The following is a 25,021-nucleotide window of genomic DNA, read 5'->3' on the forward strand; positions in this document are numbered from 1 at the left end:
TTGTTCTTGGGAGTCTTTGCTCCAGCAGCGGCGGGGGGGTCTGTAGGGAGCGGTGGTGTGTGAGGGGTTTCCGGAAAGAGAAGTGGATGCAGTGGTGGTCTGTCCAGGTGAGTTCAGAGGCGTGGCTGAAGGTGACGTGGGGGCTTGAGGAGAAGTGGCATCGAGCGTGTGGCCGGCGATGTGGGTCGGCGTGATGACGAGCTGTTTCAGTCCGAGGGTGGCGAGATTATCGATCAGGGTAGAGGAGTTGTTGTCGTTGTTGTTCTCCAGGTGGTAGTTCAGGTCTCCGAGGAGGATGTAGTCGGTGGAGGTCAGCGCGTGCATGCTGATGAGGTCGGCGATGGAGTCGCAGAATTGAGGCCGGGGTCCTGGCGGTCTGTAGATGAGGGTGCCTCTTAGGGTGGTCTTGGGGTCCATGTGGATCTAGAAGTGCATGTGTTCGGCGGTGCTGAGGGCGTCGTTGGCGTTAGTTGAGACCTTGATGGTGTTTTTGTGGACAATGGCGATTCCTCCTCCGGCCTTGTTAGTGCGGTCCCAGCACCCATATGCCCAGTCACCGGCATCTGTCCTCATTTAGTTCTCTTTCCCTTGCCAGGAACAATAGGAGCTGGCCTCAGACAGACAAACAGTAAAAGCTATATAGGCATACTCCTATCCTATACATAGCTTACACGATGGGAGGTGACTGGGAGGGAAGCATCCAAGTATTGAAAGGAAAAACTAAAAGCTTTTTAAAAGAAGACTGGTCAGTATTGTGCCTGCCTGAAGGTACTGACATCCTACATAATGTATGGGCATGACTGGGAGAGAGATGAGGGGTAGTGTGACAAATAATATTTTCAAATACAATTATTAATATGAGTCCTGTGGAAAGCTGTGCAATTCAAAGGTTAGATTGAAACAAGTCACAAGCTCATTGAACGGACTCAGCTGCCTAGTGTGATTGTTTTGTTTCAGAAACAAAGCGATGTCAGGAAGCCTGCGTTGTTCACCCCAAGAGAACTCGTTTCTTTTTCTTTCGAGATGAAAAATGCAAATTTCTTGAATTATATGTTGACTATACCCAGGAAATATGACATATGCACTACTGATCAAACGTGTCTGGCATGATATGTAATCTAACTTCTGCGTTTATGTTTTTTACTTATTGATTTCTACTTGTGTGGTACTTTTTTGTTTCATTTAGGTATTCAGTTAATAAATATTCATACTGTGCAAGTTTTGGGCATTCGGGCATAACTGTGGCTCATTGTGAATGATGTTAGCTCACTCTTCCTCCCTGCCCCCTTTTATGCCTTTTGAATTTATGTTTAAATACTTTCCAGGACGCTGCGGTAACATGCAATATGTAAAAAATACAATCCCCTGACTACGAATGTGCTACATTAATTTTGGGACCAGCTCTACTTGTATTTGTACCAAGATCTATTTATCAAAACTAGGGACAGATGTACAAAGACTAATTACAAAGACACAACTTATTAGATCCAGGTGAGTGCCGTTTTCTTTGATTGGACTCAGAAGTCTAGCAGATTAAAGGTTAATGATTTGAAAGTACTTTCTAAAAATACCTTATTGTTCGCAAGTTTACAGAGAGGGGTAGTCTTTTAATGAATGAATGTTTGCTTGAAAACGAGTGTGCATATTGTCTCACCTTAACACAACTTTATCGCGATGCAGTTAAGTAATCGTCCACTAGAGGTCTCTAGAGGTTCAATAACATCACACTGGGGGCTTTTTACACGACAGAATACCGCACGCCATGAAAGAAGCGGTGAAGTGAATTTTAAACAGGGACGTGCAGGTGTTGTACATTTCGTCACACAGACGTTTCAGCAATTGTATCTTTAATTTGGAAAACTACAGCACATGACGTCACACCTTTGTACATCAAATCCTGGATATCCAGTAGCTGTGTCTGAAATCTTCGCAAAAGTGGTACAAACTTATGGAAACATTTCAGGATATCTCTTCGCAGGCGATGACTCGCTTCTTACTTAGTCAGTGGAATGGTGGATAATAGATGTTAAAGCCATCTAATCAGGGGCCAGGCGCTGACCCACAGCCTAGTGTATGAGTAATGGATTGGAAGCAATAGGTCTTACCTACAGACTGCTAAAGCTATCTTAACCGAGACCTAAAAGGGGTTTAGGGAAAATGCTAATCACATGCGTCATATATACATCTATTTGCAATGGGGATAAAAAAGGCGCGAGAAACCCCATAAGAAGTGTGGTCCACCCTCTGACACAGGAATGTGGGAATAGCTATTTTTATTGCGCAAATGTTTCCATGCCAGAGGCGATCAGCGCATACATGCATGTATGTGGCTATGGGACAAGCCTTAATTGTCCTGTCCCTGTGATATACCCCCATAAACCAATTGTTGACCAGAGATTTTCATTTTTGATTTGTTTTTTAGTTGAGTGGTGGAACCTGGAGGCAGTACGATTTGTTAAAAATTGTGGTGGAGGGGGATGGCAAAAGTTAATTACTATTTAAAACAAAGGTGATGTTAAGTCCTTCTGTTTTTCATTGATTAGTTTAGGTGCACTTGGAATGAGAGCTGAATTTTTGTTGTTATAATCTGTTTTTCTAGCATGAACAGATATCAATAAAAGGAGATATGTATGGCAATCATTTTTTGCATGATAGAGTTCACCACAGAAAAGAAGGTATCTGCGTGTTACTGCTCTTTATCAGCTACAGCCTTCTTTTAAATCTTAGGGTGCCACAATTTAGAATACAAAGAAAGTGATGGATGGAAAGGACAAATTAATCTCAGCCACTAATGTTTACTCAAGGCCGCAACCCAATCCATCATTTTTTGACCCCCCCACCCCCCCTCCCCCGTTCCTCCTCAGGTTCTGCTTTTATTTTTTATCGCTACAATTTTACTGTCTCTTTCACATGGAGGTGCAAGACACCTAGGATTTAAGCTTTTTTGGAGAGCGATGGCGTGACCATGTATTATAGGGAATACAATACACTCTGCCATTTGTTAAAAGGTTATTGCAAGTCACCTCAAAGTCCATTGGCCCTTTAGAGAAACGGAGCCTTTGACCTCATTCCTCTATCTGGTCACAGACCTCCTCGATGACTTGCAATTTTCTTATAATGTACCTGCATGTGATAGTTTTACCCATATATATTGCTATAATATAATTGCTAGCTAATGCAGTGACATTTGTGGGACAAATAGCTTGGAATACAGTCAGCTGAAAAGCTAGATATTCCTTTCGCTGCTTAATTCCCCTTAGTGACCTGTTATTCACGCTGTCTGCTTGAACTGATTATTGCTGGTATTTAACATCACAATTCACCTTCAATAACTTATTACAGCAGAGTATCGATATGATGTTGTGTAACCATTGAGTCATGATGTTACAAGACTGTAATGAGGAAATTAGGAACAGATTGTGTACAGTTACTACATGCTTCATTTCAATGCAGGGCTAAAACTTCCATATGGCGAGGTAAGACAGCAGCTTTAGGGCACCTCCTGGTGGCGGTGCCGGATTACTGCAAAGGGCCTAAAAGTGGATTTTTGCCGTGTAATGGAGGATGGGCGGGGCACGTATAGACTAATACTGACATTTCTTATAGGTTTTTTTGCTCCTACGTATTATACACACATAGATGCAAGCATACATTAATTCTGACACCCTTGCTGGGTTGTGTGGGGCTCAGGGATCCCCGGACATGGGGTCATTTGATGAGCCTCAGGTGCATAGTTCCCAGCACTTCTTCCAACAAGCCTAGGTATTCAGGCTCAATGGAGCTACTCTTATGAACTGGGTCTCACAAAGCGTTTTGTGAACTTTGTTCCTTGTCTGCAGGGTAGTGCCTGGGTCTTCACACAGGACAATCTCAAGGGCTACGTATGGGCTGAGGTGCTTCAGGTCAGGCCTAGAATGAACTTAAAGGGAAATACATGTTTTTGGACCCTTTGTTCACAGGTAAGGGAGAAACAGCTGAGCTCCCTCAAATAGAGCTTTTAATCAGGACCCAACTATATGGGAAATGGCTGAGATATGCCAAGGCAGTTAGTGGGTCACTCACTGTGTCTACCAGCCTCTGCCTGTCTTCCTCCTTCCCCACATGGCACACCACCCCTGACACGCTCAGGTCTTCAGCCTTCAGCTCCATCACTGCCTGGTGCACGTTATCCTTCTTACGGCTGCTCACCACCACATGTGCACCCTCCTGTGCCAGCCGCCGGGCGATCTCCAGCCCGATCCTGCAAGAGAGCACACAGGAGCCATGAGCTACTGATCAGGAGAGACATCAGGGATGCACACCGTTCACTTGCATTATTGTCTGCGAGCTGAGATATTGGGTGAGTTGCTTCCAATGTTCCCTTGGATGTCTCCAATCACATTTACACTTTATTGCTATCCATTCATCAAGAGTGCTGGTACTTTTTACACTAGGAGTATAGGTCAACACGTCAAGGAATGCATAGTGCCACTGGCTGCAAAGCCTGGACTAGTTGAAATCACCAGTAAGACATCGGTCAGCCGACAGCTATAATAAATTCTTTGGGCCAGATTCAAAAAAGGTAAACTGAGACGAAAATCTAACTTTACGACTTTTGGTATTCACAAAAGGCCTTTGCGAGTAAATTCCCTTTGTGAATACTGAAAGCCGTAAAGTTAAACTTTCCTCTCATTTTACCTTTGTGAATTGGGCCCTATATCTATGTGTCATTATAGTGGAATGCACACAAACAAAAGGCCGCTTCTCTGTCGAACAACTCCTATGTTACCTAACTTTGGACTGGAAAGGAGTCGTGACCAGGTTACAATTAGTATCTCTGGGAGGTTCATCCGTTTTTCCCCACCCTTTGTTTCCTTCCTTTGGCCTTGGTTGGAACACATTTTACAGCAGGCTTCACATGGAGAAGATCTCCCTTGCTGTTTACTTCCTGGCTTCCTGTTCCTCCATTGGCACTGTTCATCTTCTGTAAGTGTGATATGGTCCTGTGACCTTAGTTCACATACCTGAGGTGGCAAGGAGACTTTTTGGTACTTTTAAAAGCCTTATACTTCCCCAGCCTCCCTAGTCCAGCTGCAGTTGAACACAGCCTTTCAGCTGGGAACTCTCACCCGATAGAAACCCTCTTGTTCTGCTTCTTCTCAGCCTTTAAGAGACACCGGCCAAAGAAGTAGTTAGCAGGAACAGATACCCAGGTCAGAGAAAGCCAATGAAATATAGAGATCCAAGCAGCACTGAGAGCTGGTGGAGTAGATGTTTCAGCTCAGGCCTTCTTGCTCAATCATAACTGGCATCCCCAGAGCCCCTGTGGACCTCGCAGGATTTTATGTCTGCAGACAATGGACATTTGAAGCAATGCTTCCAAGGCCTTCCTGAAAAGGACCAAGCCAGCCCAGGGTGACAGCTTCTGTGTCCCGTATTTGGCTGAGGAAGAAAACCGGGTCCAAACCACTCCTCACCCTCATGAGACCTTCCACCATTCTAGGCGCAAACACTGAATCTACCCCCTCCTCCCAGGTCCCCATAACAATCACCTGTTGTCATTCCAGACTCCTCTTGAAGGCCCTTGATCATCACAACACCTTGTTGACAATCATCAAGAGGAGAAAGAGATGGTAGAGCCTCAGGGGACCCTTGGATCAGCAGAGTGGGTAAACTCTGGTAAAGAGAGACACGTAAATGCTTATTCTCAATCATAGGAGCCTTGTCAACAAACACAGTTCAGCTGAATGTTTCAAAAGGTAAAATGTTAATTATATGGAGTAAATATGTATTGAATATGTTTCTTAAACTTGTAGGCTCATCTATTCCGGTGGTTTATGAGTATTACTATCTCGGTCTTAGTTTGAGCCTAAAGGGACATGTGATGCTTGGATTCAGGAGAGTGCCCCTGTTATTGCGAATACATCATATGTGGTTGTGGCAGGTGGGTCAATGGGTGACTATTTGCAGTGATGGACGTTTTTAGAGAAAAAAAACAGAAGGGGGCTCTCTGTCATGTGGAGTTAATCTGTAATCTCAGTTTTTTTTCCTCAAAATATTTTTCTGAGGCTGGTTTGTAAGCTCCTACAACCTACAGATAGGCTTTAATTGTGCATAGTACTTGGTGCTGGAATTATTATGCAAAGAGGTGCTATTACGTCCCTTCTATTCTGGGCAAAATTATAGTCAAACAGGTCCTCCTTTACCACCTGTCGTTGGCAGATGTAATTGAGATGCAGAGGGGCCCAAAAACTTAACGGGCGGCTGGTGCATGTGTGTCGGTTTTGGATCTAGGACAATATGAACTCTGGGCTGATCCAACTAGGTTTACGCTGGAAATTATCATGACCATTCAAAATAAATTCTGAGCCAACAGCTGTTGTGATATGTGAACTGTATGTGTACCCCCATGCCAACTGTATCTCAGTTATAAAACTTCTCTAGGTAAAGAGGATTACATAGATTGGATGTCAGTGGCAGATATAATAAACCTGTGTAATAAATTTCGACTAGGCACTTCACCCAAAGCTGGTTTTGCAGCCATAGTCTCAATCCAATGTATGCTACAGTATGTACAGTGTGACCCATGAGCAGGATACAGAACTGCATTTTTATTATTTTAGTTTTACGACTTTTCCCCCTCTAGATATCCTCTGAAAGGGACCTTTCCTCCTGTATTATCAACTGCAGAAGAGTGTTTAGACTTAACAACAGGACATTAAAGACTTCCTCACTGGGTTGTTATTGATTCCAACTTCCTTCTGTTTTCTGAAAGTCTTTCCTGCTGATTGCATTAATTATGGAATTTTCTGGACCACCTAATCTCTTCCACAAGCTTCTCTGACTTAACTTCTCTTTCTCTTTCACAATATTAATGGCAGCATTTAAAGTGGGATCTGATCCTACCCAAAACTGCCCTTGGACTTTTTTGCTATTAGTTTACATGAGAATCTAATTCCATAGTAGCTGATTCGTCTTTGAGATTCTCAGTACCGTATTTCGCTGCTCAAGTTTTAAAGGCTGCTGTATTGTCTTCATTTGACTCACCAATAACCTGTTTCCTGACATGGAATTTAAAATGCTCCATAACAAGACTGATCTTGCGCCCATATCCGATCTGAATTTTCCTAACGACATAATCAAACAAGACCCTCCCCACTCAAACAATTTGTAAGAAGAGATACTTTCCTATTTGGCTGCACGTGCCAGAAGCATCCTATACCAAGTCTCCTATTCACTGGAAGGTTTCCCCGTAAATGATCGAAGGAAGGGGGTGAGGACATTCGACACGTTTATGAGGTAACCATAGAAAAGGAAAACCTCAAACAACAAATGTAGTCTTTTGGAACCTCCGTTGGCAGCCTTCCAGCCTTGCCAGGCACAGATCCCAGCACCCACATCCCACATCCCAGCACCAACATCCCACAGATCCCAGCACCCACATCCCAGCACCCACATCCCACATCCCAGCACCCACATCTCACATCCCAGCACCCACATCCCAGCACCCACATCCCAGCACCCACATCCCAGCACCCACATCCCACATCCCAGCACCCACATCCCAGCTCCCACATCCCAGCACCCATATCCCAGATCCCAGCACCCACATCCCAGCACCCACATCCCACATCCCAGCACCCACATCCCACATTCCACATCCCAGCACCCACATCACAGCACCCACATCCCACATCCCAGCACCCACATCCCACATCTCCCAACGCAGCATACCACCCGAATCCAAACTAACTGCAGGCAACAGACCCCAGTGAGCGTTCATCCCAGCACCCACATCCCACATCCCAACACCCACATCCCACATCCCAGCACCCACATGCCAGCACCCACATCCCACATCCCAGCACCCACATCCCAGCACCCACATCCCACATCCCAGCACCCACATCCCACATCTCCCAACGCAGCATACCACCCGAATCCAAACTAACTGCAGGCAACAGACCCCAGTGAGCGTTCATGGGATCTAGTTCCTCGTAGAAGCCTTTGTTTACATTGAACTTTAGTCCTCTCACCCTTGTGTGGAGCCTGTGAGGATCGCGACCTTCTGTGTGTGAGCTCCACGTATCTCTGCTGTGGTGCTGAATTGTGGGGTGCCACAAATTGGGGCGCTGATCACCTGAACCCGGAGCAAACGACTGGCTCTTGCCCATGAAAACATCGTCGTCTGCTTCCTTACTTTGAGATGGCAAAACTGGAAGATAAGAAAAATGTCAAATCAGTGGGGCTGCAGCTCGACACTCTAGACGAAAGGAGCGGGTGTGAGGGTGCACACCACGGACTGCGGTGCAGAGGGACATCGAGGGGCACGTTTTCAGATGGTAGCAGTGGGTGCAAGGAACATCTCCAGTCAGACCTGGCACACCTCTGACGTACCCAGCCTGGGTGTCAAACACGTCAGCTGAGTGAAAGGAGTGCTCACTCCCTATACAGATGTCATTCTTGACATTTCTTTTACGATTTCTATTTAAGACTGGGGATGTGCAAAGGATCAGACTTTGTAACTAGCCAAAGAGCTCGTCTCATACTCATTTCTTACAACCAAAAGTACCATCCTAAATATATAAAATAAAATTCAATATGTCACCACGTACTGTCTGCTTTTTGACCAGTGGCTCTTAACAAGAAGTATATACCCACTACCACAACGAGTGTGAAGGCAAACCGAATAAAACCAAAGGAGCAGATTTACAAGAAAGTGACGCATCTGTAGAGAAGAGTCTCTTTACCTGTGCAACCCTGAGAAACCCTTGCGCCACAATGGATGCACTGTGTTTACAATACGGCGCACCATGGCACAAGGATAGACAGATGCGTCCGAAATTCGGAAGCATCTGTTGACGCAAAAGTCACGCATTGTTGTAGCATGTCGCAAACACCACACAACTCCAGCAATGCTTGTTGAGGCCTATCCTAATTTTGCAGCGTCACTCTTTCTGCCTGCTTCAAGGAGGTTTAAGGTTTTGACGCAGTGGCATTCTAGAAGTTGCGCAGTGAAAACTGTTACGAGGCTTTCCTGCGTGGGAACACCCACCCTGAATACATTATACCTGATGCAGGTATAATGTGATACAGGGCTTTACAACTCGACGCATCTCCTTAGATGCGTCACGTTGTAAATGGGCCGCATTTTTACGCTGCCGGTGCATCACAAAATGTGACGCAAAAGCGGTGCCAAAATGATGCAAGAGGCATGTAAATCTGCCCCAGTGTTTTGTTTAAATGATGGGGCCGATGTACCAGCCCCTATCGGCACCACAACGTCATTTTCATCAACGTTGTGGTGGCGATAGGGGCTGCGCCTTATTTACAAGGCAGCACTAAGCCACTTAACATGGCTTAACGCTGCCTCGTAAATAAGGCCCCCTTTCACGATATGGTTAGTGTGAAGGGGGGGCAGTGGGTGTTGCAGTGGGCGTTCCACCTCAATACCCATTGTTTTTTACGCTGCCTCCTATGTACAAGATTGGCGTACATAGGAGGCAGCGCCAAAATTAAGACCAGGAAAAACCTGGTCTTATGTTGGAAAAACGAGGAACACATGGAAAAAGCAAAATGCCATGGATTGGTTATGTCTTGGAAGGTGTCCCTTCCTGTACATAAACAATCCTTTTAAAAAATGCCATTTTGTGACTTTCATGTGTGCAGCATGAAGCAGCACACATGACAGTAACAGAATGGCATTTTAGGATTGTTTATGTGCAGGAAGGGACACCTTCCTACACATCAAAAATCCTCCCTTGAACGCAGACACCCTTGCACAATGGTGAAAGGGTGCCTGCGTTGGCGCTAAGTTGCTCAACTTAGCCCCATCGCAGGGGGAAACGCAAGGCTGCACAGTCTCCTTGTAAATATGGTGCGGCCTTGCGTCTCAGAAGTGGTGGAGAGAGGTGTTAATCCATGACGCTAACGCCTCTCTCAGCCACTTCCTTGTACACATCCCCCTATGTTTATTAATTTTGTGCAATACATGAAATCAGCTTTTCGCTAGGTGTGTTTTGAGTTTACATTTGTTTTTTTACAAATATACATTTTTACAAGAAGAAAAAGGGGCCTGAAGAAACCTTCTCCTTAAACCTAGAAAAGCAGAAGTAATTGACTGCTTTAGCTTTTCTTTGTTTGCGTGAAACTCTTTAAAACTTATCAAACTATAGCAAAGAAACTTTGTTTTACGAAAAAAATAGCCTACAATATTAGCATAGGTAGACAGCCATTCGTGCGGATGGACGTAAATATTTTTAAAAAATACATATCTTATCACGGATTTTACAGTGAGTTAAAAAAAATCTCTGTATTGGGGTTATGGGGAAGCAGGTGACAACATTTCAACATTGTGTATTGAAAATGTATAACTGTCTTAGGAACGCATACTATCAATTGCTATATATTTTGTGATACCAATATGCCCCTGGCCACAGTAAATAAATTATAACCCACGAGGAGCAACATTAATTACACTTTAAAATGTCAGTTCAAAGCATCTGAAGACGTTTTACGAAATGAAAACATGTAGAAATCTCAATACTTTACCAAAATCCTCTGTACTGTGAAACTTGAGTGGCGTCAGTGCGTGCGCAGAGTTGCAAGGAAAGCGCACGCCTTCGCTCCTGTGCAGGTAGCCACCGAGGTTGCCTTTGCTGACAGGTGGGTTTTGACAGACCGCTCCCTCCCCTCCTCTGTCAGGTGTAAATCGACGAATGAGCTTCATGAGGGCCGAACACGGAGGAGTCAGGGGGGCAAACTACCATTGTTAGCAAACGGATTCACATCATGTGGGCAGCGGACTGGAAATACCTGCTGGACCGCGCGAACTTGCAGGGTCGGTGTCACCGCCATGACCCCTGACCTCCCTGCGAGCAGGGCGCCTCCCAAACACTGTCCTGCGGCTTGAATTGAGCACACGGCGGACCGGTCATTCCATTACTCAATCCTACCTCGTTATAATTTCAATACAGACTGAGGTGAGAATGCCTCCCCGGATGGACACTATACCAATGAAAGATAAGGTCAACCCTCATCCTTGAGTAGGAATGTAATAGTCCCCCCCAAACCACCCCTGCAGGCGCGACTAACGAGGAAAGGTCAGAACACAGCACCAGCACAAAATGGCACAGGCACAGGAATGAAACTAGCAGAGGGAAGGTCACAGGTACTACAACAACTAGGCACTACCACAGCCAACTGTAGTTAGTGCAGACTTTGGGCTACACATACTTATTCTCGTGGTGGGCCTGATAAATCTTCTTGTCCCAGCTGACTGCAACCAGAGCAGGCAGGAACCTGCCCCCCACCCCCCAGGCTGGACCTGTGGAACAATGACACTGTGGCAACCTGTAATCAGGAACTACGACTATATCTCAAGCAGACACCATCAATCCACTTAAACCGTTAGTACTAAAAGTACATGCATCCAACACAGAAGAGTTGTGTTTCAGGTGAATATGATTGGATACTGTACTGTAAACAATTTATACAACTCCTAGTTTAAATTGACATCCAGCATCTTGGATTACTTCGACACTGTCTATGCCTGCAACTTCCACTTCTTCGGTCACCAGCTTCATGATTGGCGTTAGACCTGTCAGTCTTATGGTGGTCTTCCTTGCCTGCTTGCCGCCAATTTTCCCTGATTCTTTTCCTGACATTAAGACTCTGAGCACTTTATCACTGCCACCCAGTGCTACAGTGCATGTGCTCCCTCCCTAAATATGGTTTGATTGGCTTATCCATAATTGGCATATTTAATTTACCTATAAGTCCCTGGTAGAGGGCACCACATGGACCCAGGGTCTGTAAATTAAATGCTACTCGTGGCCCTGCAGCACTGAGTGTGCCACCCACACATGTCGCACTGTAAACATGTCTCAGGCCTGTCACTGAAGAGCCTATGTGTGCAGTTTACACTGCCATGTTGACTTGCAGTTTAAAACCCCTTTTCAAACCTTAAACTCCTCTTTTATTACATAAAATACATTCCTAAGGTACAACCTAGGTAGCCTATAGGGCAGGATGCTGTGTTATCAAAAGGTAGAACATATACTTTTTTAGTTAAATAATTTTTTATTAGAAATAAGTAAAACACAGGAATACAAATATAAAATTAAGTCAATAGCACACTGGATAAAAGCATACAAGCAAATATGAATATTAACTGCACGCTAGGTGAATTATACAGAGAAAAAAAAAAAGTCACAGAATATGAACAACATTTTCAGTAATGTGCCTAAAAAATGGGGACAATTTAAAAAAGAAAGCATACCAAAGAAGAAACAAATAAAATTATTATACTACAGTGGTATACAAAAAGGCCTGTGTAAAAGTTAAAATGAATATAATGATTAAGAAAAAGTATATTTTTATTAGCGGAAAGAGAAAAGAGAAAAGAGGAAGGAAGACAAAAAAGAAAATAATAAGGAGAAGAAAGGAAAGAAAGGAAGAGAGGGAAAATAACAGAGAAAGAATAGAAGAAATTATAATGATGTTGATAGAAAAGTCGTAAAGGGTAGCCATAGTAAGTCAGATTTAATTTGTAGGTGAATGGAAGATTGAGGAATAGAGGCAATTCTATGTTCATCACATATATAATTCCACCAGTGTAAAAAAGACAACTTAAAATTATCTTTCCAGCATGTTAGTATAACTTTAAAAGCCACAGCAAGAAATAAATCAAATAGAAGAGGTGTGGGAGAGACTAGAGCAAAATCAGGCGACATAGTGCCTAAAAAGACATTAGGCATATTAAATTGTATTTTGTGAGAAAAAATCAGGGAGCATTTTGACCAAATATCATTCCAAAAAGTATACACCTTAGGACAATAGAACAATAAATGTAGTAAAGAACCTTCAGCATTAAGACAAGACCAACAGGATGATGTGACAGAGGGATTGAATTTATGTAGCATAAGGGGAGTAATGATGACTCTATTATAAATAAAGTAAAGGGACTGTGTGAGATTAGCAGCTTTGGAAGTCTTGAATAATTTTTGCCAAAACTTATCCCATTGCGATGTCGACAGAGTCAAAGACAAGTCCTGTTCCCACTCGAGTTCCACCTTATATTTATTTTGTGTGCCAACAGGGGTAGATAAAGATTTATAGATAAAAGATGCACTTGGAATAGTATCAGTAGAGACTTGATAGATTGAGGAATCAGGAAGAAAGGAAGTAGGAGTTGGCAGAGAGAGGAATTTCTGTATACAACCTTTTAATATTGAAGCTAAAATATCCTACTGCTGGATACAGGAATCAGGTAATTGAAAAGACTCTTGCAACTGATGGAAAGAAAGAATCACATTATTGACAAACATTTGGTGTACATAAAAAAGACCCTTTTCTTTCCATTGTTTGTAGTAGAATGATTTGTGACGGAACTTAATGTACTTATTGAACCAAAGTGAGGACGCTAGAAAGGATTGATAATTATCCATACTCTTAAAGAAAAGTGTATGTAACAAAGCATGAGAATGTTTCAAAATAGGGTATTTGGAAATAAAAGTACAATTAGTCATGTGGACAACTTCTCGTATTGAAAAATCATTTAACAATGAGCATTCAACAGTAACCCATGAAGGCTTAGATAAATCCTGATAATCTTTAGACAAAGCATAAAATTGACGAATCAGAAAAGCATTGTGATATAAATTAAAGTCAGGGAATCGAACTCCCCCCTCATTTTTGGGACGAATCAGTTTAGACAAAGCAATACGTGCATGTTTGTTATTCCATAGAAATTTAGTGCATAAAGAATTAACCTGAGAGAAATAATATTTAGGAATTTTAAATGGCAACATAGATAGTATAAACAAAATCTGGGGAACAATCATCATTTTAATTGTATCGAGTCTGCCCCACCACGAAAGGAACAAAGGAGACCAAAGGTTTAACAAATTAGTAATTTTAAGTTTTAAGGCAGAAAAGTTATGGGATAATGTGTCACGAATGTTGGGGGAGAACCATATACCAAGATATTTAATTTTTTGGGGACACCACGCGAAGTTAGATGAGTCAAACATATACTTATAACATGAAGGGATTAAAGGTAAAATCTCAGTTTTAGAAAAGTTTAATTTATAACCTGAAACCTTAGCAAATGATGAGATTTCCTGCAAAAAGGGGGGGTAGGGAGGATACAGGATTGGACATATAAATAAGAACATCATCAGCATACGCAGACAACTTAATTTGGTGGGTCTTGAGACTAAAACCATTAATGAGAGGATTGCTTCTAATACGCTCCAAAAATGGTTCTAAGCATAACAGGAAAAGTAATGGTGAAAGGGGGCAACCCTGACGCGTACCTCTTTGAAGGGAAAAATAAGGGGAAAAAAGACCATTAACAAAAATACATGCTTTTGGATTAGTATATAGCAATTTGACATATGATATAAACTTCGGACCAAAGCCAAACCATTGTAATGTATGTATCAAGAACTTACACTGGTCTCTCCCCTGAGGCGGAAGCCGGGGGATTTCACTTAGCGCTCAGAATTTTTATCGCACTGTATTTTAGCTATTGATGTTTATTTCGCTGTGTCAAACCTTTTTTAAATACTCTTACACTCATTGCTGCTACTTACTTGTGCCTCGCTGCCTTGCCATCACTCCTCACGCGCTCTGTCATACTCTCGCGCTGTGAAGGAAGGGGCCGGCCATCTTGGGTGAGGGAGGGGTAGCGCTGCAGCTGCTCGACGCCCACGCCCTCCCAGAGTATTTAGCCAGTCAGTTTCTGCATCCCGCTGACTTACACTGGCCTCTCCCCTGAGGCGGAAGCCGGGGGATTTCACTTAGCGCTCAGAATTTTTATCGCACTGTATTTTAGCTATTGATGTTTATTTCGCTGTGTCAAACCTTTTTAAAATACTTTTAACACTCACTGCTGCTACTTACTTGTGCGTCGCTGCCTTGCCATCACTCCTCATGCGCTCTGTCATACTCTCGCGCTGTGAAGGAAGGGGCCGGCCATCTTGGGTGAGGGAGGGGTAGCGCTGCAGCTGCTCGACGCTCACGCCCTCCCAGAGTATTTAGCCAGTCAGTTTCTGCATCCCGCTGACTTACACTGGTCTCTCCCCTGAAGCGGAAGCCGGGGGATTTCACTTAGCGCTCAGAATTTTTATCGCACTGTATTTTAGCTATTGATGTTTATTTCGCTGTGTCAAACCTTTTTTAAATACTTTTAACACTCACTGTTGCTACTTACTTGTGCCTTGCTGCCTCGCCATCACTCCTCACGCGCTCTGTCATACTCTCGCGCTGTGAAGGAAGGGGCCGGCCATCTTGGGTGAGGGAGGGGTAGCGCTGCAGCTGCTCGACGCCCACGCCCTCCCAGAGTATTTAGCCAGTCAGTTTCTGCATCCCGCTGACTTACACTGGTCTCTCCCCTGAGGCGGAAGCCGGGGGATTTCACTTAGCGCTCAGAATTTTTATCGCACTGTATTTTAGCTATTGATGTTTATTTCGCTGTGTCAAACCTTTTTTAAATACTTTTAACACTCACTGCTGCTACTTACTTGTGCCTCGCTGCCTTGCCATCACTCCTCACGCGCTCTGTCATACTCTCGCGCTGTGAAGGAAGGGGCCGGCCATCTTGGGTGAGGGAGGGGTAGCGCTGCAGCTGCTCGACGCCCACGCCCTCCCAGAGTATTTAGCCAGTCAGTTTCTGCATCCCCCTGACTTACACTGGTCTCTCCCCTGAGGCGGAAGCCGGGGGATTTCACTTAGCGCTCAGAATTTTTATCGCACTGTATTTTAGCTATTGATGTTTATTTCGCTGTGTCAAACCTTTTTTAAATACTTTTAACACTCACTGCTGCTACTTACTTGTGCCTCGCTGCCTTGCCATCACTCCTCACGTGCTCTGTCATACTCTCGCGCTGTGAAGGAAGGGGCCGGCCATCTTGGGTGAGGGAGGGGTAGCGCTGCAGCTGCTCGACGCCCACGCCCTCCTCACACGGATAAATGGAGGGGAACATTCGTCCGCGCAGCGGGCGAGCGCAGCGGGCGCGCCGGTGGCGCGCCGAAGGCGCGCCAAAGGCAAGCCCGTCTGCGCCCGTCCGCGCCTGTCCCGGGCCAAGGGCCATGACCCCTGTTGTGTTCTCCTCTCAAATTAGGCAAACATATGACCGCTCAACTCTTATGAAGCTTCAACCTGCCCCCTCCTCACAATGCACCATATATGATCCTTTGCTCTTATATAAGGACGCCTACCTGACCTGCCCACACTGCAGCATTATGATCCGGACCTATAACACTATGGTCGCTGTTAACCAGCAGAATGATACCAATGAAGTGGTCATTTTAATGGCACTTATTAATGCACGCTCCTTAGTCAAACACAGCCAAGAAATTTCTGACCTTATTAATGATAATAACCTGGATGTACTGTACATCACAGAAACCTGGGCAGATGATGCCTCAGGGCCCGATTTTGCGGTGGCAGCTCCCTCAGGCTATAAAGTCTATCGACAGGACAGGCTTGGAAAAAAGGGCGGGGGGCTAGCGATTATAATTCGAGAGCACCTCAAAATTCGAACATCACCCATCCCAGTCACCGCTTGTGAAGCTATGTACTTCGATATAAAACTTACAGCTCTCTATAATTTTAAGGGTGTACTTTTATATCGTCCCCCGGGGACCAAAGCAAACTTCCTCACCAACCTCAGTGTTTTAACAGAAGTCTTAGCCACAGAAGCATCTGTTACAATAATGGGCGATGGGAATTTTCATTTAGAACAGCTGGAGGATAGGGATACCGTTGCCCGCATTTCGGACCTAGAAATCATGGGTCTTAAACAACTAATTACTGCCCCCACTCACAAAGCAGGACATACGCTAGATGGTATTTTCTCCAACGCAGAGGGCCTACATATATCACACATCTCGCCTATGCCTTGGACGGATCATTATGCCATCTTCAGCATTTTAAAAATTAAGGAAGCAGCGAAGAACAACACTGTACCTTCTATAACATCCTCCTTCAAGGTCTGGAAGAGTCTAGACCGGAACAAACTTGCAGCATTACTAGATGAAACCCACCCTATCTTATCTGCTGATCCTATCATCGCTACCAGCCAATTTCACGACTGGTTTAGCGAGGCCTCAAATCATCTGGTACCGACTAGACGTTACTCCAGGAACAGAAGCACTCCTTCCGATCCGTGGTTTACCGAAGAACTAAGAGTCTTAAAACAGATAAGCAGGAACAAGGAAAGGCAATGGCGCAGAAGCTATGACTCTAAAAGTAAAACCATCTACAAAGAATCCCTGGCCACTTACAAATCCAAGATCGTGGCTACCAAAAAAATATACTTCTGCGAGCAAATTGAAACATCCAAAAATTCTAGCAGACAACTGTTTACCATTACACGAACGTTGACTGGTAATGCGCCAGACCTACACCCACCCCCGTCCCAACCACTTTGTGACGCACTGTCAGAATTTTTCTACTCTAAGGTTAATAACATCTACCAACCCTTTTCCTCTCAAAATCACATCAGCAAGGCCCCCCCTACTCACACCAGACCCATTAGCTCCTTGACTAGCTTTAGGACCCTTTCCACGGATCAAATAATTACCATCATGAAATCTGTTAAATCAGGTTCGGCCTTGGATCCCTGCCCCCCTGCAGTATTTTCTATGGCGATGGACATTACCGCCCCGGCCATTACTCAGGTCTGCAATACTATACTGACCTCTGGGATCTACCCTAACTGCCTTAAAAACACGCTGATCAAACCTCTATTAAAAAAACCTAGTCTAGACACTGAAGAACTCAAGAATTATATGCCCATAGCTAGTCTTCCCTTCCTAGCTAAAGTGGCAGAAAAGGCGATGAATCAGCAGCTCTCAGAATACCTAGAAACAAACCTGCTCCTGGATGACACACAGTACGGTTTTCGTAAATTCCACGGCACTGAAACAGCTCTTCTCAAGGCAGCGGATGATATTAGAACCACCCGTGATCAGAGCATGACAGCGCTGCTTGTACTGCTGGACCTCTCGGCGGCTTTTGATACGGTCGACCACAAGATCTTGGTCGACCGTATCGGGAAGAAAGGCATTGACCATCTAGCCAGAGAGTTGATCGCGTCTTTTCTTGCCGATAGAACTCAGGTGGTCACACTGGGACCATATCAGTCAGCTAAGCTGTCGCTCCCGTGTGGGGTTCCCCAAGGCTCATCCCTGAGTCCGACGCTATTTAATATCTATGTGTCGGACCTTGCAAGTATAATAAAGGCATCTGGGATGAGCCTAACTTCTTATGCTGACGATACACAACTCGTATTGGCCATTAAAGATAAAGGAACGGAAGTGGCGGAACGCTTTCAAAATACCATGAACCAGATAGGAGAGTGGATGGCAGGGAACTGCCTAAAGCTCAACTCCGACAAAACGGAGGTGGTCATTTTTGGACCCCTCTCCCCGAGATGGCCTGTTCCTTGGTGGCCCCCCGAGTTCGGTACTCCACCCAACCCGACCTCCAAGGTTAGGAACCTGGGAATTATTTTTGATGATCATCTAAACTTTATGGCACACGCCAACAAAGTAGCAGCTACTGCTCATTACAAGTTAAAAATGATAAGGAAAATCATGCCAGTTCTTCCCGATGTAGCTGCCAAAACACTGGTAACCTCCTTGGTCCTTTCCTCTTTGGACTACTGCAACTCGCTTTTTCTTAATGGTCAAACCAGAGTTATAAAAAAACTACAAACCATTCAGAACGCGGCAGCACGCCTCCTGACAAGATCACCCAAGTTTTCACCCATTTCGGACACCATCAAGACACTCCACTGGTTGACGATTAAGAATAGGATCACTTTTAAATCTCTTTGTATACTTTATAAAACCCTACACGACCAAGGTCCACGTCCTCTCAAGGACCAACTTAAATTCTATAGACCACCTAAACAACTCAGATCCTCGAGTCTTAATAATCTAATGGTCCCACGTTCTAAAACTGTCTCATGGGGTGACCGCCGCTTTACGGTAGCAGCTCCCAAGATCTGGAATATGCTTCCTCAGCATATCAGATCAAGCAAATCATTATTGCAGTTTCGAAAGAGCCTGAAAACTTGGTTGTTTAACCAGTAATTCCCCGGGTCCTTCTCAATGCTGTGGAGAGTCAGTCGTTCAGTCTAGCGCCGAGACGCCTACGGGTATTCGTTCGCGCTTTATAAATGCCAAAATAAATAAATAAATAAATAAAGTTAGGACTCCTAACTTTACTACTACTAAACTGAGAAAAATCCTAATTTTAAGGCTTTCGGTATTCACAGAAGGCATTTAGGAGTCCTAAAGTTAGGAGTCCTAAATTTCCTACTACTAAATTGAGAAAAATCCTTATTTTAAGACTTTCGGTATTCATAGAAGGCATTTAGGAGTCCTAAAGTTAGGAGTCCTAACTATACTACTACTAAACTGAGAAAAATCCTAATTTTAAGGCTTTCGGTATTCACAGAAGGCATTTAGGAGTCCTAAAGTTAGGACTCCTAACTTCTGTGAATACCGAAATGAGTAAGTTTAGGATTTTGTCTTAAGTTAGTTCTGTGAATCGGGCCCATAGTGACCTTAACTGATGGTGGAGGGGAATGTTGCCAAGGTAACATGAACCAAGTATTTTTCTTCAAGTTGCACCTGTTGATCTGGGTTGGGGATGCTGCTGAACCAACATGGTTAATGAGTAGCTGGTGCTACTTAGGGAACATAAGGCCTAAAACTTATGGGGGGACAGACCGAGTAATTTACAGAGTAAAGAGCAAGCGCCCGATTCACAGAACTAACTTAAGACAAAATCCTAAACTTACTGCTTTTGGTATTCACAGAAGTTAGGATTTTGTCTTAAGTTTGTCTTAAGGCAAACTTAAGACAGACTTAAGACAGACTTAAGAGAGACTTAAGACAAACTTAAGACAGACTTAAGACAGACTTAAGACAGACTTAAGTTAGGATTTTGTCTTAAGTCTGTCTTAAGTTTGTCTTAAGACAAACTTAAGACAAAATTCTAACTTCTGTAAATACCAAAAGTAGTAAATTTAGGATTTTGTCTTAAGTTAGTTCTGTGAATCAGCCCCCAAGGGTTTTTACTTCCTTCTAAACGTGAGACAACCTGGTTGTTGGTGTAGTTCAAGCAAAAGATTATTTCAGGCTTCAGCGCCTTCTTTCATAGGAGGAACCGTGAAGTACTGCTTTTCCAGTGCCACCACTTGACCAGGGCATGACCAGGACATGTGCTGAAGCATCATAGTTTCTCTGGGCTGGATAGCCAAGTACTGCTTTTATACTATTGACCGCTAACTGGTGTGTAATAGATGACGACCATGTCTGCCCTTGACTTCCCACAATTTACTATCTTCTGTAGATGACGCCGCCTTACCTTGTTCCAAATTTCAGCTGTTGAGTCCAAGATATTTCCTACAAATGGATTGACTGCGGCATTGGAAATCATGTAGTCTATTCCGCCTTGCCACTCCAGAGCCTGACAACAAAGAGAGAGAGCACCGAAATAGTAAGACATGCAATCAAGAGTATTCACTTCATGGTTCGAGGTTTTGGTCAGGGCAGTATCAGATGGTCGATATTGTCAGTGGAAAACAGTGAGGTCCGATAATTAAAGTACAATTTAGAATAGTAATCCCTACCTTATTCAGATCTGATAGATTTCAGTACGTCAAACCTTCTGAAAATTATTGGGGGGAAATGTGTGGTAAAAGATAAAAACATGCAAATTTCGTTGTGATCATTCCTGAATCTGCATGTTATGTCTTATTTCCAGAGTCCGAATTAAAGAAAAGGAGGTATTTACAGTACCCAGCAAATACCTCACCTCAGAGGTTTTTCCAGTGTTTTCCAAGCTTTTAACAATCGGTGGTTAAAGATAGATTAAGAAAGAGGAGAAACATAGAAGATGGTAGCATAAAGCTGGAGTATGAAAGACTGAAATCTAAAAGTAAATGGATAAGCGAGAGAGAAAGCTAGGACAATATTTAGGAACGGTGAAAGAGCGAGAGAGAAGATAGAATGGGCACTAGAACACAGAGACCAAGAAGGTATTTTTTGAGAAAGAAGAGATGCTGAAAAGTAATAAAGAGAACAAGATTATGTTTCGAGAAACAAAGTAACATTCAGAATTAGGAGTCAGAAGGAGAACAAAGAAGATAGAGAAGACTAATAGTGAATGAGATATAGAAACAAGAGGCAAAAAAATAGAGAATTACTGAAATTGAGAAGCAGAGAAGGCACTGGAAATAAAAGATGGAATAATTGAAATTTTTTAATAAACAGTGGCATATGCAATATCACATTTATTATCTTAGCCTGGTGCATCCCATTTCTCAAATTCATATGTAAACAGTATCGATCTGTTATATTACCCACTGGTGCACAGATTGCTTGAACATGTGAAGAGTGCTGCTTAAGGGACTGAGCTGCTACTTCATCCACGAATGTAGCACTTTGTTGTTACTGCTACCTGTTGATATACTCACATGTTTTGAGTTTCTGCATCTGGGAGTTTCAAATTATGAACAGTAATTCTCAATAATATATACATTATTGTATGCATTTAATAGAATTTCAGGGCAATGTGTGAATCTTTTGTTTCCATTTTAGGTCAAATTCTATTATTGGAAGACTATTGATGTCCACATTCTAGCTTTAACTGCTTTCCCAAATGTACAGAGCAACACTGTATCCCCGAGTGGAACCTGGGCAAGCACAGTAAGTCAACAAAGGGATATTACCACGATCGCTACTTTCACCATGGATGTCTTTAAAAAGAAAGGCTATGTTATGTCAAGCAGATTTGCAGTGCGCACTATCACCTGGGAGGATATCTTGACACTGAGCAGGTGTGAGTCTAGCCTAGTGGGACTACTCAAAAAGCCAAGTCTTCAGCTTTTTGTGGAATCCAAGAAGTGAGAAAGAGGCTCTTATGTGTAGCATCAGGGCGTTCCATGCTTTAGGAGCGATGTAGGAGAAGGCGCGACCACCCAACCTGGTATGCAAAGGATGTGTGCAAGTAGGAGTCTGGACGAGCTGAGGGGTCTCTAAGGTTTGTGAAAACAATTGTGTTTAAAGAGGTAGGATGAGCTGGTGTTAGGCAGTTTGAATTGTGTTTGCTTGTGAAGTTGTAGTGAATGGCGTTCCTTCAGGTGTGATGTGATGTGAGTGAGGCGTGGGAGTTAGGGTCATTCTGTCTACTGAGTTCTGAATGGTCTTTAGCCTTTTGATGAGTTTTTGGTTGATCCCTGGCATAGAGGGTATTCTTGTAGTCCAGCTCGCTTGTGACCAATAGTGGGTGTTGATCGAGAGCCTTTTGAAAATCATGGAAAGTATGGAAGCATGAGTTTGTGAGGGCATTGACTTTGAGTTTGTTGTCGGTGATGATTGCAAGGTTCTTGGCACGGCTGTTGGTGGTGGGTGTAGGTCTTAGCTCTGCTCATCATCAAGTTGAATCACACGGTGAGATGCTCTTCAGGAAGACCATGATTTTGGTCTTGTTCGTGTTCAGATTTAGACAGTTGGTCTTCAGCAAGTGGGTGATTTTGATCATGCAGGCATAGAACTTGAGCCTGATACTGGGTGTTTTGTCTGTGAGGGAAAGAATGATTTGCATGTCATCTGCGTAGGAGTGTACATTGATGTAGGGAGAGGGAATGATGCTGGCTAGAGCAATCATGTAAGCATTGAAGAGGGTTGGGCTCAGGGAGAACCCTCGTGGAATGCCGCAGATGAGATTGACAGTGTCCAGGTGTACGATGCCAGGCTAACTGACTGGGTCCTTCTAGTCAGGAAGGATCAGGTGGGAGATTATGTCAAATGCTGCAGCAAGGTCTTTGAGGATGAGGGCCACTGCATCTTCTCTGTACAGAGTCATATGGATGTCACCTGTGGCGGCGTGTCCGTGCAGTGGTTGAATCTGAAACCAGACTGAGATGTATTGAGGAGCTGGTAGTTGTTAAGGTGTTCGTGGTGTGTCTGTTGATGATTTTTTTCTTAGACCTTAGCAGAGAACAGTAGTCAGGAGATTGGTTTGTAGCTGGCGAGCATTGAAGGGTCCACAGAGGGTTTCTTCAGCAAAGGGAGGACAGTTGCGAGTTTCCAAGCATCTTGGATGCTCGAGGAAGAGGTGGGGGGTGTCAGAATGGGTAGGAGAATGGCGCTGATGGGTTGCAGACCTCTGGAGTAAATGAGGTTGGGGGACGGGTCTGGTGGGGTCCCTGAGTGGATGCACTTCATGATGGTGACAGTTTCTTCTGGAGTGATGACGAGCCAGGTGGTTAGCATTAGTTCTTTGGATAAGATCGGAACGTGTTTGGCAAGATCTGTTGGGTCTAGTAGCAGCTTGAAGTTGCTCTAAATGGTAGTGGTTTTGCTGCTGATGAATTTAGAAAGATGGTTTTCAAGGGGATGATCAAGTTGAAAGCAGCCGTTGGTGAGGTAAAATCTTTCACAATGGTGAAGATTGCTTTGCCTCTGTTGATGCTGTTGTAGATGCGGTCCACCTGAGTATCGAATTTGGTTGTCTAGATTATTTGGTGGAAGCGTCTTTGGGTGGATCTGAATGTGCTACTTTTTGCATTGTCCTGACATATTCTTCATTTGGATTCCATTTGTTTGCAGTGGTGCTGTTTCAGTTTGAGTTCCTCTGTGTACCAGCTGGCCTGGGGACTGGATCTTCTTGTATTGCTGTGTTTGAGGAAGCCAGGGAGTCAGCACAGGAAGTGATCCAACTGAAATTGTTAATGGTTATGGGGAGGCTGATGCTGTGGTCTTAAATCTTTAACAAAACTACTTTAAGACCACCACCACCACAAATTAAGTTTTGTTGGGTATTCAATACTATAGTAAAAAAACTATTAAATGATTATTTCATATAGAGCTCGCAAAATATATTTTAAGCAGTTTAATTGACTATATCAGAAGCTGCTGTAGTTTGTATGTTTTTATAACCGGAAGATAGGATCCTGCTTTCTTGTAAGGAACGTACCAAAATGTCACCTTAGCAGTTAATAAAGTGAAATTAAAACTAAAATAGGTAGGAATACATAAGCTGCAAATCTAGGTGATCTTTTAATTGTTTAAATACCATTTATAAATTTGTTGAGTTTTATGCCTTTCATATTGTCTTGTAGCTGTGGCTGCAAGCATTGTGATATCACAACTCAATTGCAATAACTATTTACAGTAAAGTCGCTATGTCATTTTAAATACAGTAGAGTAGTGATATCACTACTTACTAGACAGTAATAAGTAAATTATAGGAAGGTTTTCTCTACAATTATTGTAGGCTTTCATACCAGAATGGCACTTCCATAAGACAAACTTTGCTACTGATAAGTTGAATTACTGCACAAGTCCTTTTTTCAGTGTATGGAAAGTGCACAAACCATCAACACTCTAGAGATCGAGGAAATACAAGTGTGGTTGCTCTGTGTGGGGTTCATGGATCTGGGGGGGGGGTGCAGTCCTTTCATTGTGGCATAAGATGTGTGGTCTGCAAAATCCCAGCTGAGAACACTAAACATTGGCATTGCTGGAACTACTCTTTAGGACTGTGCCAAAAACGAGTTTTGTGAACATGGCTCCTATGCCTCCAGAAATGATCTTTGTCTAGATTCTTCACATATGGGAATCTCAGGGGTACTCGTGTTAAGATTAGGCTAAGATCCTTTCAGGGGGATATAAGGGCTAAGACAATTATAAACACGAATCACTATGGAATTTGTGTTCTCAGGACCCATGAGAGGGTGGTCTGAAACTTCTACCTAGGTTCACCAAGTATGTAAGGAGGGCTCAGATATGCAAGGGCTGTGTGGGTATCACTTACTCTGGTTACCAGCCTGTGTTGGTCTTCCTCCTTCCCCACATGGCATACTACTCCCACCACACTCAGGTTCTCAGCCTTCAGCTCCTCCACTGCCCGTTCCACGTTTACCTTCTTACGGCTGCTCACCACCACATGTGCACCGTCCTGTGCTAGCCGCCTGGCAATTGCCAGCCCAATCCTAGAAGAGGCCAATTAGGT

The 25,021-nt window shown here is 43.7% G+C and overlaps 1 protein-coding gene across 4 annotated transcripts in view; it reads right to left on the reverse strand.

Annotated features, from left to right (window-relative positions):
* Positions 1-25,021, reverse strand: part of LOC146859198 (dehydrogenase/reductase SDR family member 4-like) — a 256,188-nt gene that overhangs the window by 79,248 nt on the left and 151,919 nt on the right. For 3 of the 4 annotated variants that reach the window (XM_085649877.1, XM_085649878.1, XM_085649879.1), the window contains exons 2-5: positions 24,824-25,001; positions 20,369-20,470; positions 8,016-8,194; positions 4,063-4,240 (exon numbers count right to left, since the gene is read on the reverse strand). In XM_085649877.1, coding sequence (XP_085506003.1) covers positions 4,063-4,240; positions 8,016-8,194; positions 20,369-20,470; positions 24,824-25,001 — 637 coding nt within the window. Of the gene's footprint in view, positions 1-4,062; positions 4,241-8,015; positions 8,195-10,530; positions 10,668-20,368; positions 20,471-24,823; positions 25,002-25,021 lie in introns of those variants that run through there. The other variant, XM_085649880.1, reaches the window with a different exon arrangement.

This window comes from Triturus cristatus, chromosome 3_2 (genome assembly GCF_964204655.1).
Source record: "Triturus cristatus chromosome 3_2, aTriCri1.1, whole genome shotgun sequence".
Classification (NCBI taxonomy): domain Eukaryota; kingdom Metazoa; phylum Chordata; class Amphibia; order Caudata; family Salamandridae; genus Triturus; species Triturus cristatus.